We start from the raw sequence: 12,833 nt of genomic DNA on the forward strand, positions 1-12,833 counted from the left end.
TTATTTATTATTTATTCTTTCTCGCTCTTGCTGACTTCTACATTTACATATTCATGTAGCTGATGCTTTTATCCAAGATGCAGTTACAGCTAGGGAATTACATCCAAGCTACAGTATAGAGGAGACCTTAGATAGGAACTCACTACCGCATTCATTGGTCAATAACATGACTAGAGGATAGGAGTACTTCTGGCCTATTTTACCGAATTTAAAAAATATTCAGAATGAAAGCACACTAAGGACAGTGGTGCTTCTGCAGCACCCTTTTCTGCTGCAGTGTAAAACAGAGAGGGGTGTGGGGGGGGGGCTCAGCCTCAGCCTCAGCCTCAGCAGCATTTGCATTTGAGGGGCCTCCAGCTGATGCACCCAGTGTGATGACTGTACATTATTCAGCAGTGCCTCTGTCTCTGCACAACAAGGTGGCCTGCTGGAGTTGAGTAAGGCCCAAAACTGGGCCCGCTCGATGCTGGTCAATGTGCACGTGCAGACGCTGACCCGTTGTGTCACCCCCTGTGACTGTTTCGAAGGCAAGACATGCACGCGCGCACGCACACACACATGCACACACACACGCACACTCACTCACTCACACACACACACACACACACAAACACTCACAAAGACAAGAGAGGGAGAGGGAGGGAGAGAGAGAGACAGAGAGAGAGAGAGCGAGAGAGAGAGAGAGAGAGAGACACACACACACACACACACACACACACACACTCAAAGGCATGTGTCACTGTCTCACGCTCTGTTTATCCCTCTGGTGCTCAATCGCTGTGTCTGTTTCACATATCGCCACAAGATGGAGTATGACATGGCAACAAGGGCAGTGTTTTGTATAGCTCAGTGCAACTCTACTGCCTGCACTGTGAAGCAAGCGAAGCTTTCACATATCATTTGGTAATGTTTGAATACAGTGTATGTGTACATAGTTAGGCATTACAATGGATTGATGGATAGATAGAGAGGTACAGTAGGTAGATAGAAAGGTAGATCGATTTATGTCTCTTACCTTTAACCAATGAGAGGGCAAAATAGATGTCCATTCAGGGCCAGGTGAAGGAGAGAGTGAGAGAGGGAGAGAAGGAAAAAGACAACATTAGTGAAACCATGGAAACATTCCATTCTAATAATAAAGATGCAATGACATCATAATGGAATGCATCATCACAGATGAAATGGCATAATGCATCATACACTGCAGAAAAAAAACATTGTAGGCAAACAAACAACCTTTCCCAAACATACAACAATACACAATCATACTACCAACAACAACAGTACACAAAGTATGAGCTGCGATAGCAGCATGAATCTGTGCTTGAACTGCTATTTTTTCCCTCATCATGACAGCTCTTCCGACCAAAAGTAGGCCTGCCTACAGCCATTACTTAACCACACATGGGTTAACATGGGAATTAGCATACAGTGGCTGGCCTGGATACAGAGACTCACTGTGACTCAAGCACACCACCAAAGCAGTAATCTGTGACTCTGCTGTGTACACGCACACAAGAGGAAGATCAACCGGAGACTGCAACCGTTGTGTAGCATTTCCACAATCATGTCAGAATGCAAATTGAGATGCATTTCTGCTAGATATTATGCGCGATAGCTCTGCAGAAGCTGAGGATAGCAGAAGGACAGCAATACACAGAGAATGCACCTCTCTGTTGTCATACTCACATTAGCATACTGATACAGTCACTCGACATCAGTCACAATGCACCTCTGCAGAGGCCGAGGTGCACACACACACACACACACACACACACACACACACACACACACACACACACACACACACACACACACACACACACATCACAGCCTGATATGTGCCTTCTCTTAGTCTCAAAAAGCACACCGCAGCTTATGTTTGCTAATAAACACATGTTCACTCAGACATACAAGACTCAGCAAGCACTGTCCACAGCAGTGAAGGAGGCCATGATCACAGTGAAGACTGTTAGAAGTGGTCAGTTATCACCATTCAATTATAACACACAATTCACACACTATCTATCCTCTTATAAAAAAAAACCTTCCCCTACATGATGAAGGAGGTCAAGTGCAAAGCACATCACATGGGGCTCCTCTTACCTGTGTGCCAGATGCCATGAGTGCACGGGCCTCACTGGCTGATGATATTCCCATTAGTCTGAGAGCCACATTTAGAGCTTTGGACTGAGTGAACTGATTTCAGAAATGATAAGTCTTTTCGTCACTAGATTTTGTTGATGGTCAGGTCATGCATGGAACGAGAAAGTGACATATTTTCCATTTAAACCGCCTGACCAAAACATGAAATGTTTCATTAATAAATAATAATAATAATAATAATAATAATAATAATAAAATAAATAAAATAATTTTCATAGACTGGCATTCCATGTAAACGGTGTGGATTTCAGTGCATTTACATTTATTGGTGGGAATATCATCATAAGCATGAATGTGTAGTCTTAAGCCCATGGCCTAGAACATATCTGATATCAGCTTTGTAATAAAGCAAGTGTTGAACATCTGAAGTCTCCAAACAAAGGCTGCGCTGCATGGATCTTTAGTACAGAAAAACAAATCCTGAGCTAAAGAGTTTTGGATAGAGGGATTTTGTTTTTCATTTATGCCCATGGAAGGAGATTAAAGGTGAACATGAAAGTAAGTGAATGCATGAGTGCAAAGCCCATTTTTTTCTTCTTCACCCTAAATAACCCAGGTAGAGTCCTGATATGACTTTGTTGTGTTTCGCCACAGAATTGCTAAGTTTTCCAGCACATCGTAATACAAGCGCTTACTGGATCTGGCAGTACGACTGACGTTATCCACGTCCTTCTGTGTGAGCTCAAAGGCTCTCTCGGTTAGTCGCTTCTTTTGGAGGGCTTTGATACACCTGCGTCCCCACCGGCATTCTGAGCAGATGAACAGACCTCACCTACAGTATGTATAACCCACATTCTCTATTAATGTCTATGGAGATCAGTATTGTGAACAAAGACATTTTAAATGAAATACACACAGGATCGTTCCATATTGTAATGATCGTTGCATAGATGAAGAGGTAGCCATGATAGGATTACACTCCATAGGCATCCACGATTAAATATGTCAGCGTGTTTACCAAGGCGAGTGAGCAGCGAGGACACATCAGCATGCTTTCCGAGCAATTTCACCGCTTCAAGTGATATTTTTAGTTGGCTTCAGCCAAGTGAGGGAGAAGTGGGAGCTAGAGGGACTGTTGTCCCCCCTCCACACTCGCAGCGCTGAAAAGGCCCCAAACACATGCCACATCGCCACCGAGGTCAAGCGAAACACAAATCACTCAGGAAAAAAATAACATTTACAAATAGCTTTTTTTTTATTATTATTTCAACAGAGAGAAACAATGTGGAGTGAGTGATCAAAATAGGTCTAATAAAGTGTTTATTGACAGGCAGTATGAGGTGGAGGAACAAAAACTAGCTCAACCAATCTAATTTCTTCTTGTTCCACATCACTGAAAAAAACCTTAAGATGTACAACCAAACGTCAACTAACAGAAGGACAGTTGAAGTCTTTGATACACTGATAGATTAAAAGCACAACAACAGCAAGTTGAAATATGGCGGAACAAATAAGAGGCTCGACAGAATGGTGTCTTCATGTAGAAGAGTGTGAGTGCGCACGCACGCGTGCGCGTTTGTAAGATTGAGTTCCTGCTGAATAAATATTAATCAAAAGAAAGAACACTTGGAATTGAAGATATAGAGATAGATTATGTGCAAAACCACAGCAAGTTAATACATAAAGTATAAATGCTCATCTTTGTCTTTACATGTGGTGTGTGTGTCTGTGTTTCTGTCTTTGTGTGTGTGTGTGTGTATGTGTGTGAATGGGCAAGCAAGCGAGAATCACAGACTGAGCATTTCTCTGTCTAATCCTCCCGCTTGTGCCTCGTGTTGGCCAAGAGAAGGAGCACAGATGTTTGTGCTGTTAAGCACTCATTACCGCTGCTATGAAAAAAGAAAAAAAAAACAGCTAAAGCGACAGACAGAGAGAAAGAGACAGAGAGAAAGAAAGAGAGAGAGAGAGAGGAGAGAGAGAGAGAGAGAGAATGAAGGGAGGGAACATGCCTTGAAAACACCACAGTTAATCCCACACAGAGGGGGCACGAGGCAGTGATCACAGCCAGGACGGATCTCCATGTCTTATGTACAGTCTCAAACCCAGCAAGAGAGAGATAAACAGGCCTTCACATCATTCCAACCCAAACAACTCAAACACAAAGCAGAACAGAATGCAGTCGTGAAGCGCTACAAAGGCTTCTGCTACCGTATATAACACTTCCTTAACTTAAGAATATTATACAACAAGTAAGCATAAGTTTAAGTGAGCACAGATAGAGCACGGTCAGTACATGATCTCAAAAGAAAAACACAGCCCATGCACTGACAAGGAAAATAGGCCTACAGAAAAGTACCATTAGGTGCAAGAGCAAACCGAAGAACATTTACGCCAAATGTTGTGTTTGAAGCAATGTGGTGTTGTGTTCATTTACACTATTCCATACAAAATCAGATTACATCCCTTTTGAAATAACCCACGGTGTAAGAAAAATATATTCCACAACCTCTTGGTCAGCCACAACTGTGACCAGGGCCTACACAGCTCTCAAACAAACGAATCCGTGTGCACAGTCAGTTCAAACTAGTGACTCTGATACACCAGGACAGGTGGTTCTGTCCCTTTTAATTCACTTTAGCTTGACAGGGGCCTACCCTACAGTGATATATGTGAATCATATCACCTTCTCTAACTGGTCAGTGTGCTGGTGTGTGGGCGAGGGGTTACGGTCTGACCCCTAGCACTAGATTTTGTGTGGCACCGAGAGCCGCGACAGCCGGCGGGGGTTGGCCTTGAGGCTGGCCGCGTTCTCGGCGGTCAGGCGCACGAGGGACTCGTTTTTCAGGGGCGGCAGGCTCCTCTTGGTCATGGTGTCGTAGTCCAGGGGCCCGCCGGAGCCGGAGCTGAAGCGGAAGTCGCCGCGCCAGGAGCCGGTGGTCAGGAAGGAGTTGTAGCGCGAGTCGTTGTCCAGCGTGCCCCAGCGGCTGACGTCCGAGTAGTGCGGCGGGCCGTAGGTGGGCGGGAAGACGGGCAGGTTGGACGAGGCGCCCCGGTACAGGCTGCGCCGGCACAGCTTGACGTAGATCACCGAGCTGACCAGCACGAGGAACAGGCCGGACACGGAGGCCAGCGCGATGATCAAGTAGAAAATCAAGTCGTCGTTCGGGGCTGACTCATCGGGGGCGAAGTCGGACAGCTCGTCCACCACGGGCAGGCCGTCGCCGATGGCGATGTTCACAGTGGCCGTGGCGGTCAGAGACTCCGGGCCGTTGTCCTCCACCAAGATCTCCAGGGTCTGCTTGATTTCGTCATCCTCAAAAAATGGCCGCTGGGTCCTTATCTCGCCGCAGTGGAGTCCCACTGAGAACAGGTTGGGCTGAGTGGCCTTGACGATGCGATAGGAGAGCCAGGCGTTGTGGCCAGCGTCCGCGTCCACGGCGACCACCTTGGTGACCAGGTAACCTCTCGGGGCTGCCAGCGGTACGCGGTCCTCGGCGACGAAGCTGGAGGACTGGACAGGGTACAGAATCACGGGGGCGTTGTCGTTTTGGTCGCTGACAAAAACCCTGACCGTGCACGTACTGGTCAGCGGTGGACTCCCCGCATCTCGTGCGCTGACGGTTATCTGGAAGTGGCTCGCCGTCTCGTAATCAAAGGGACGAGAGGTGAAAATGTCCCCTGTCTCGGAGTTGATGGAGAGCAGAGAAGCGGTCACAGGATCGGCTTCCAGACGCAGTGCATAATGAATTTTAGCGTTGGAACCAGAGTCCTTGTCCTGCGCTGTGACTCTGATGACCGGTGTGCCCTGAGGCCTGTTTTCAGGGATATCCACAGTATACAATTTTTGGGAAAAAACAGGTGCATTGTCATTTACATCTGAGACGGTTATAGGGATCACTTTGCTGCTATATAAAGGGGGAGACCCAGAATCCACAGCAGTTATTGTAATATTAAAGGCTGCATGTGTTTCTCTGTCCAAAATGTCGTCTGTCACAAGCATGAAATAATTTTTCACCTCTGATACGAGTCTAAATGGGACATTGTCTGTTATATCGCAAGTGACACGGCCGCTTGTCCCAGTGTCTTGGTCGTACACGTTCAATAATGCAACCATAGTTCCCGGTAAGGCATCTTCAGGCACAGAGGAGGAAGCTGATTTTACAGATATCACGGGCGAATTGTCATTCAAGTCAACAACATCAATAATGAGTTTACAGTGAGAGGACTGACCACCGCCATCTTTAGCCTGGACGTCTAACTCGTGGACACTCACGTCTTCATAATCCATTAAGCCGATAACCCTCACCTCCCCCGTGACAGGGTCAATTTCAACAACCCCTCGAGTTTTGTCCGACACGTGACTGAATGAATACGTTACTTCTCCATAAACACCGTCATCCAGATCTGTGGCGTTTATTTTCGTCACCAACGTGCCTGGGGGTGAATTTTCCGCTATAGACGCTTTGTAAACTCTCTGGCTAAAAACGGGAACATTGTCGTTTGCATCCAGCACGTGAATGTGAATCGAAGCAGTTCCAGATCGTGGTGGATTTCCTCCGTCAACTCCACTGATAGTCAAATAATAGTCCGATTGGGTCTCCCGGTCCAGCGGTTTTTTAAGAACCAGTTCTGGGTAGGCATTGGCATTAACTTGTTTATTCATTTCTAAGGCAAAGTAGTCATTTTGGCTGAGCCTGTAATGCTTAATCGTATTGGTTCCCATGTCGGGGTCCCGAGCGCTCTCCAATGGGAACCGTCTTCCCAAAATAGTCGACTCGACTAGTTCGAGTTCGATCTCTCCATTGGCGAACACGGGGCTGTTGTCGTTGATGTCTTGCACTTCCAAAATAAGACTGTACACTTTGAGCGGGTTTTCGAGCAGCAGTTGAAACTGAACGACACAAACAGCCGCCTGTGCGCACAGCTCCTCGCGGTCCATTCTCTCGCTGACCAGCAAAGCTCCCGTTAATGTGTTTAACTCACAATACTGTCGGCTTCCCTCAGCCACAACACGGGCTTTGCGCCTCACCAATTCAGCGATGTCCAGTCCCAAATCCCGTGCCAAGTTACCGATGACGGAGCCGACCTTCATTTCCTCGGGAATAGAATAACGGACTTCACCGAGCACTACACTGACGAATGGAATAAATATGAAAAAATAAAGCAGCATTGCTGGTTTTGCGCATCGCTTTCCATCGACGGCTAAATGATTCTGATGAAGAATCATGGCGACAAAAATGAATCAAACATCGAAATAAGGAAGAAACTTAAGATCTTTTCTATTTTCCACATTAATAGTTTATAAACCGTGCACGGAAATCATCGTTTGCAGTCCTGCCCCACTCTGCATCTCGAACAGAATGAGTCAAACTCTGCTCTGCTACTGTCAGCTTCAATTTCTCTCTGCGCCTATGTAGCACGAACTCTCTCCGCCTCCAGCGCCAAAACGCGAGCGCGCACGAGACTACACACACACACACACACTCTCTCTCTCTCTCTCTCTCTATCTCTCTCTCTCTCTCTCTCTCTCTACCATAACGTCTCTCTCCCTCTCTCTCTCTCTCACACACACACGCACACACACACACACTCTCTCTCTATCTCTCTCTCTCTCTCTTCCATAACGTCTCTCTCTCCATCTCACACACACACACACACTCTCTCTCTCTCTCTCTCTCTCTCTCTCTCTCTCTCACACACACACACACACACACACACACAAACGCACACATCCTTCCTCTCTCTCTCACACCCCTCCTCTCTCTATCACACACACACACGCGCGCACGCTCATAGACACTCTCTATTCTAGCCCTCGTTCCCCTGCCTTTCTCTCACACTCATACTGCCCCCCCTCCCCGTTTATCCTCGCTGGCAAATCTGGGGCATGAGGGCATGTGGATGATAAAGCATTGAGTAAAGTTAGAGAGCGTCACCCAGAGTCTAAACGAACAAATAACAACAACATCATATTTTGACAAGTATGTGAACAGGAAACGATATCCAAATGGAACACAATGACACTTTGGGACGAGGAATGAATGAATGTGTTGAATTGAGAATTGTTCAAAAACGTGTTTGTAAATTATGGGGGAAAACATACCTCAGATGGCACCATGGTATCGTTATATGGTCTCTCTGGCTGAAGTACAGAGAGAGTTGACCTTTTCAAAGTTTGGTCAGCTGGTAAGGTGGTTTCACTATAAGATCCAACAAACTTGAAATCGCTGGTGCGCGAACCCGTTGTCAGGTATCCATCATAATTATATGAACTGCGTAAAGTCCCTGCGCCGTCTGCGTAATTTGGTGAAATATATGCGCTCGGAATAGCAACAGCGCCGTCGAACAACATTCTTGGTTTTCTTCTATGGCAAAATCTGGTTGCAAAAGCCACCACGATAAAAGCAAAGAAAATTGTGCAGACAGACACAAGCGCAATGATCAGATAGGAAGTGAGCTTCGAATTGCTTTCATCAAAGGACATGTCCTTCAGTTCAGGAACTTCAGCCAAGTTATCAGAAATAAGTAAATACATGGTGCAGGTTGCAGAGAGAACAGGTTTTCCGTTATCCCTCACAGCAACAACTAGAGTCTGTTTCATAACATCAGATTCCGAGATATCTCTCAGCGTCTTGATCTCTCCACTGTGGAGACTGATTGTGAACAGTCCAGGATCAGTGGCCTTCACAATGTGAAACGAAAGCCATGCGTTCTGCCCAGAATCAGCGTCAACTGCAATCACTTTGGAGACTAAAGAGTTTGCTTGTACAGTTTTGGGCACCATTTCAGTCATGAAGGAGTTTCCATCCGGGGCGGGATATAATATCTGCGGGGAGTTGTCATTCTCGTCTGATATAAAAACACCGACGGTTACATTACTGCTTAGGGGAGGAGAGCCGTTGTCTCGTGCTACAACTTGAACGTTAAAACTTCGGAACTGCTCGTAATCGAAAGACCTAACAGCATGAATGACACCTGTGTCTCCATTTATGGATAATAACGAGGACACCGGAAAGCCATGGACTTCACCAGCAGAAAGTGAGTACGTTACTGTGCCATTCTGCCTCCAATCGGGGTCCGTTGCTGTAACTGAACACAAGGAGGACCCCGGCTTATTATTTTCCGTCACGTGCGCACTAAGAGTCTGGTGCTCAAACTTTGGCGGATTGTCGTTGACATCGGCTACTGATAACTGCACGTCTTTAAAGGACGACAGGGGTGGGGAACCTTCGTCAGTAGCTGTTATTGTAATATTGTACGCCGACAACGTTTCTCGGTCCAGCTCACTTGTTGTCACCAGAGAATAATAATTTTTCATGGATGGCACTAGTTTAAACGGAACGTCGTGCTGTATTGAGCAGCGGACCTGTCTGTTCTTCTCAGAGTCTCTGTCCTGCACGTTTATGATGCCCACCTCAGTACCAGGCGGTGCGCTCTCGGACACTGGATCACTTAAACTTTTCAGAAGAATCACAGGGGCATTGTCATTTACATCAGATATCTCTATGATCACTTTACTGTCTGTGGAGAGGCCAAACCCGTCTTTGGCTTCGATGCGTAATTCGTATCGTGTCTCCTCTTCAAAGTCAATTGGTCCTATTACCTTAATCTCGCCAGTGGTTGGGTCTAATGAAAGAACCTTTCTTGCCTTATTAGATATACGGCTAAATTCATAGGTTACGTCTCCATTGGGCCCTTCGTCTGCGTCCGTAGCACTCACTTTAACAACTAATGTGTCTAAAGGGGAGTTCTCTGGCAAACTGACTCGATACACAGACTGACTAAACAGAGGAGAATTATCATTCGCATCTAGCACCGTAACGTGTATTTCTACGGAGCCTGATCGGGGAGGAGACCCGCCGTCTGCCGCGGTGAGAATTAATTTCACCTCCTGCTCCTTTTCGCGATCAAGCTCTTTATCTAACACTAGCTCGACATTTTTACCCCCGTCTGAACTGGGAGACACAGCCAAAAGAAAATGTTCATTTCTCTGTAAGGTGTAGGATTGGACTGCGTTTTGCCCCACATCTGCATCGTGCGCCTCGTTCACGCGATAGCGGGATCCTTTCACAGCAGACTCCCTAATTTCTAATTTGATTACATCTTTTGGGAATATGGGAACATTGTCATTAATATCTTGAATTTGAAGAGTAATTCTGTGAAGTTCTAACGGACTCTCAAGCATCAGTTCGTATCTAAGTTGACACGTTATCGTATCAGAACACAGCTCCTCTCGATCGACTCGGTCATTTACAGTCAAGTCCCCAGTTCTCATATTTATGTCGCAATAACGTCGTTTACCTTCGGCGTCAATGCGCGCCTTACGAGCAGACAACCGGTTCGCATCTAGTCCAAGATCCTTCGCTATATTTCCAATTACAGATCCACCTTTCATCTCCTCTGGAAAAGAGTAGCTTACGTCTCCGTATGCACTCGATGCAAGGCAAACCAGTGCGAAAACCAACGCAAATCCTTTGTGCTCCATTTTCTAACAGGACCAAAACAGAATCCGCAGATTCTCAGACACCAAGACCTGAATGAGTATAGAATCCGAATCTTGATCGTATAAACAGATACACGTTGTAGTTCACGCGGTCTATATCAAACTGGACCTCACTTTCTCTATCTCGTAGTAGATACAGCCGTGTAAGGCCAGGTTTGGCTAAATAACCAAGGGGTGGAGATGCAAATCATTTAATGATGGTGAACAGCGACACATGCAGTTCCGAAATAGAATAGCATAAAGAGCTAGCATTTGCTATTTTAAAATGACAAGGCTTTTATGCAACGTCTTCAACTCGAATCTATGTATAATGCGAAGATGTTTGTTCATGTTTGTGTTAAAATGACATGCTATGTTGAAGTCACAAATCTGCATTCATTGTAAAAACCTTCGTATTTATTTCCTACGAAGAGAGATTGCAAATATGCAGTGCCATCATTATACGCTGCTCCATTCAACGAACTCCGTGCCGTGATGATCAGGATTCATCATCAAGATTCGTCATTGATCCTACTGAAACCGCTCACCAAGCATCAACTAAAGATGCGCGTTTAGCCAATGGCATGCATGGACGGAGGCTTGAGCTGTAGCTAACTGCACATGCATTTAATGGCTCTCCCTGCTATCAACACAAGACGTTTTCATTTCAACGGACGAACAACACTGCTGCGCGCCCCATGCCAAACTGATGCACACCAAACGCTCAATATACCACTCAGCTGGCCACAATTGTACCTACATAATATATTCAGGTTAAAACACAAGATAAATATATTATTATAAAACACACGATTTTACCAACATAGCAAGAGCTTATACATAAGTAGCTATATTTTGTTTTGAGGAAGTTGGAGGTTAGAGACATTTGTGCTCAATTCTGTCCCCAAAATCAGTTTAACCCGTGTAAGGTGTTCGGGTTTGTGTGACCCGTTTTCAATGTTTGCAAAAAAAAAAACCTATTTATTATGTATTCTTAAATACACAATCTTATTTATTCTGGCTAAATTGTACCCCTAATCTGGCTGAAGAGATGTGCTAATTACAATCAGATGGACTTTTTTGAAGCTGGACTTTTCCACCTCTGCTTAACTGTGTTCTCATCACTGGGCCTGCTGTGTATGCCTGAGTGTGTGCGCATGTCTGAGGTGTTAGGGGTATGTGTGCGGGAATCCCACACAAAATTACAAAATTGTTACTTTTCAATCTCTTTCTCCTGTTCTGATTAAGTTCTAATAATCATAAGATCATAATGTGATCTCACATGGGTAAAATACGAACCATAAGTTATGTCTATAACATTGGGAATTGAGCTGAAGTAAACATCTGCTAAGTATTTTTACATGTACTGTTATGGCTACTGATTAAAAAGCCTAATAATATAGTGGGTCCATCAGACCTGGGAACATCTAGTGTAATTATGAACACCTTACAAGGGTTACACTAGTGTGGAAATAAACAGAAAAATGGCAAATCTACAAAAGGTCAGATATAGAGAAAGAGGAAGTCACAGGTCACATGCAGGTCACAGGTCACATCCAGATCAAGTGGAAAAAAGACTATTCATCATACAGACTTTTCAACAGGAAGCTTGTATGAAAACCATGACAGCTCACACCTAGACAGTGCCATTCAGGGCCCCTTATATTCACCACTGAATGTTCAATGTGTATGTCAGCCAACAGATGACAACTGTACACACAGATATAAATAGGGAGAAGAACATGAAATTGGATCATCCGGTGGTCGCTACTTCTCAATCACTCACACACTCTCTCTCTCTTTCTCTCACACACACTCTCTCTCTTTCTCCCTCTCACACACACACACACTCTCACTCACTCACTCACTCTCTCACTCTCTCACTCTCTCACTCTCTCACACTCACACACACACACACACACACACACACACAGAGAGAGAGAGAGAGAGAGAGAAAGAGAGAGAGAGAGAGCGAGAGGGAGAGATATAGTCCATGAGCCAGCGGATAAGTCAGTGCCACGAGAGGGCACCAAACCAACCCTGTTTTATTTTGTTTGTCTTTGCCCCCACATGACAACAATGTGTGATGGACTTCCCATAGTCACAGCTGAAGATTTCTACACATTAGAGAAAACCGATTCAACCACCTAACCATATATTTCCTGAAAGAATATAACCTCAGGCTGTGAACAGGTTTTGACATTTCTCACTCTCCCTTTTGCTTTGCTGCCTGTCCATAATACGT

General features: G+C 45.3%; 2 protein-coding genes across 2 annotated transcripts; both read right to left on the reverse strand.

The window, feature by feature from the left end:
- Positions 1-4,783: 4,783 nt before the first annotated feature.
- LOC134068450 (protocadherin beta-15) lies at positions 4,784-7,293 on the reverse strand. The gene has a single exon (XM_062524069.1). The coding sequence runs from the start codon at positions 7,274-7,276 to the stop codon at positions 4,850-4,852; it is 2,427 nt and encodes an 808-aa protein (XP_062380053.1). The 5' UTR covers positions 7,277-7,293; the 3' UTR covers positions 4,784-4,849.
- A 675-nt stretch (positions 7,294-7,968) lies between these two features.
- LOC134068588 (protocadherin gamma-A11-like) lies at positions 7,969-10,501 on the reverse strand. Its single transcript, XM_062524271.1, has 3 exons — positions 10,408-10,501; positions 8,492-10,056; positions 7,969-7,986 (listed from the first exon to the last, which is right to left on the reverse strand). Exons 1-3 carry the CDS (start codon positions 10,499-10,501, stop codon positions 7,969-7,971), a joined length of 1,677 nt encoding a protein of 558 aa, XP_062380255.1.
- Positions 10,502-12,833: the final 2,332 nt, after the last annotated feature.

The sequence above is a fragment of the Sardina pilchardus genome, chromosome 21 (genome assembly GCF_963854185.1).
Source record: "Sardina pilchardus chromosome 21, fSarPil1.1, whole genome shotgun sequence".
NCBI classification, from domain to species: Eukaryota; Metazoa; Chordata; class Actinopteri; order Clupeiformes; family Clupeidae; genus Sardina; species Sardina pilchardus.

Excerpts from the sequence above, each read along its gene's own strand:
- LOC134068450 (XM_062524069.1), bottom strand. The coding sequence starts at position 7,276 with ATGCTGCTTTATTTTTTCATATTTATTCCATTCGTCAGTGTAGTGCTC.
- LOC134068588 (XM_062524271.1), bottom strand. The coding sequence starts at position 10,501 with ATGAAAGGTGGATCTGTAATTGGAAATATAGCGAAGGATCTTGGACTA. Across the intron at positions 10,057-10,407 it reads GGCGCGCATTGACGCCGAAG|ACGGGGGTAAAAATGTCGAG; the intron begins GTAAACGACGTT and ends CTCCCAGTTCAG.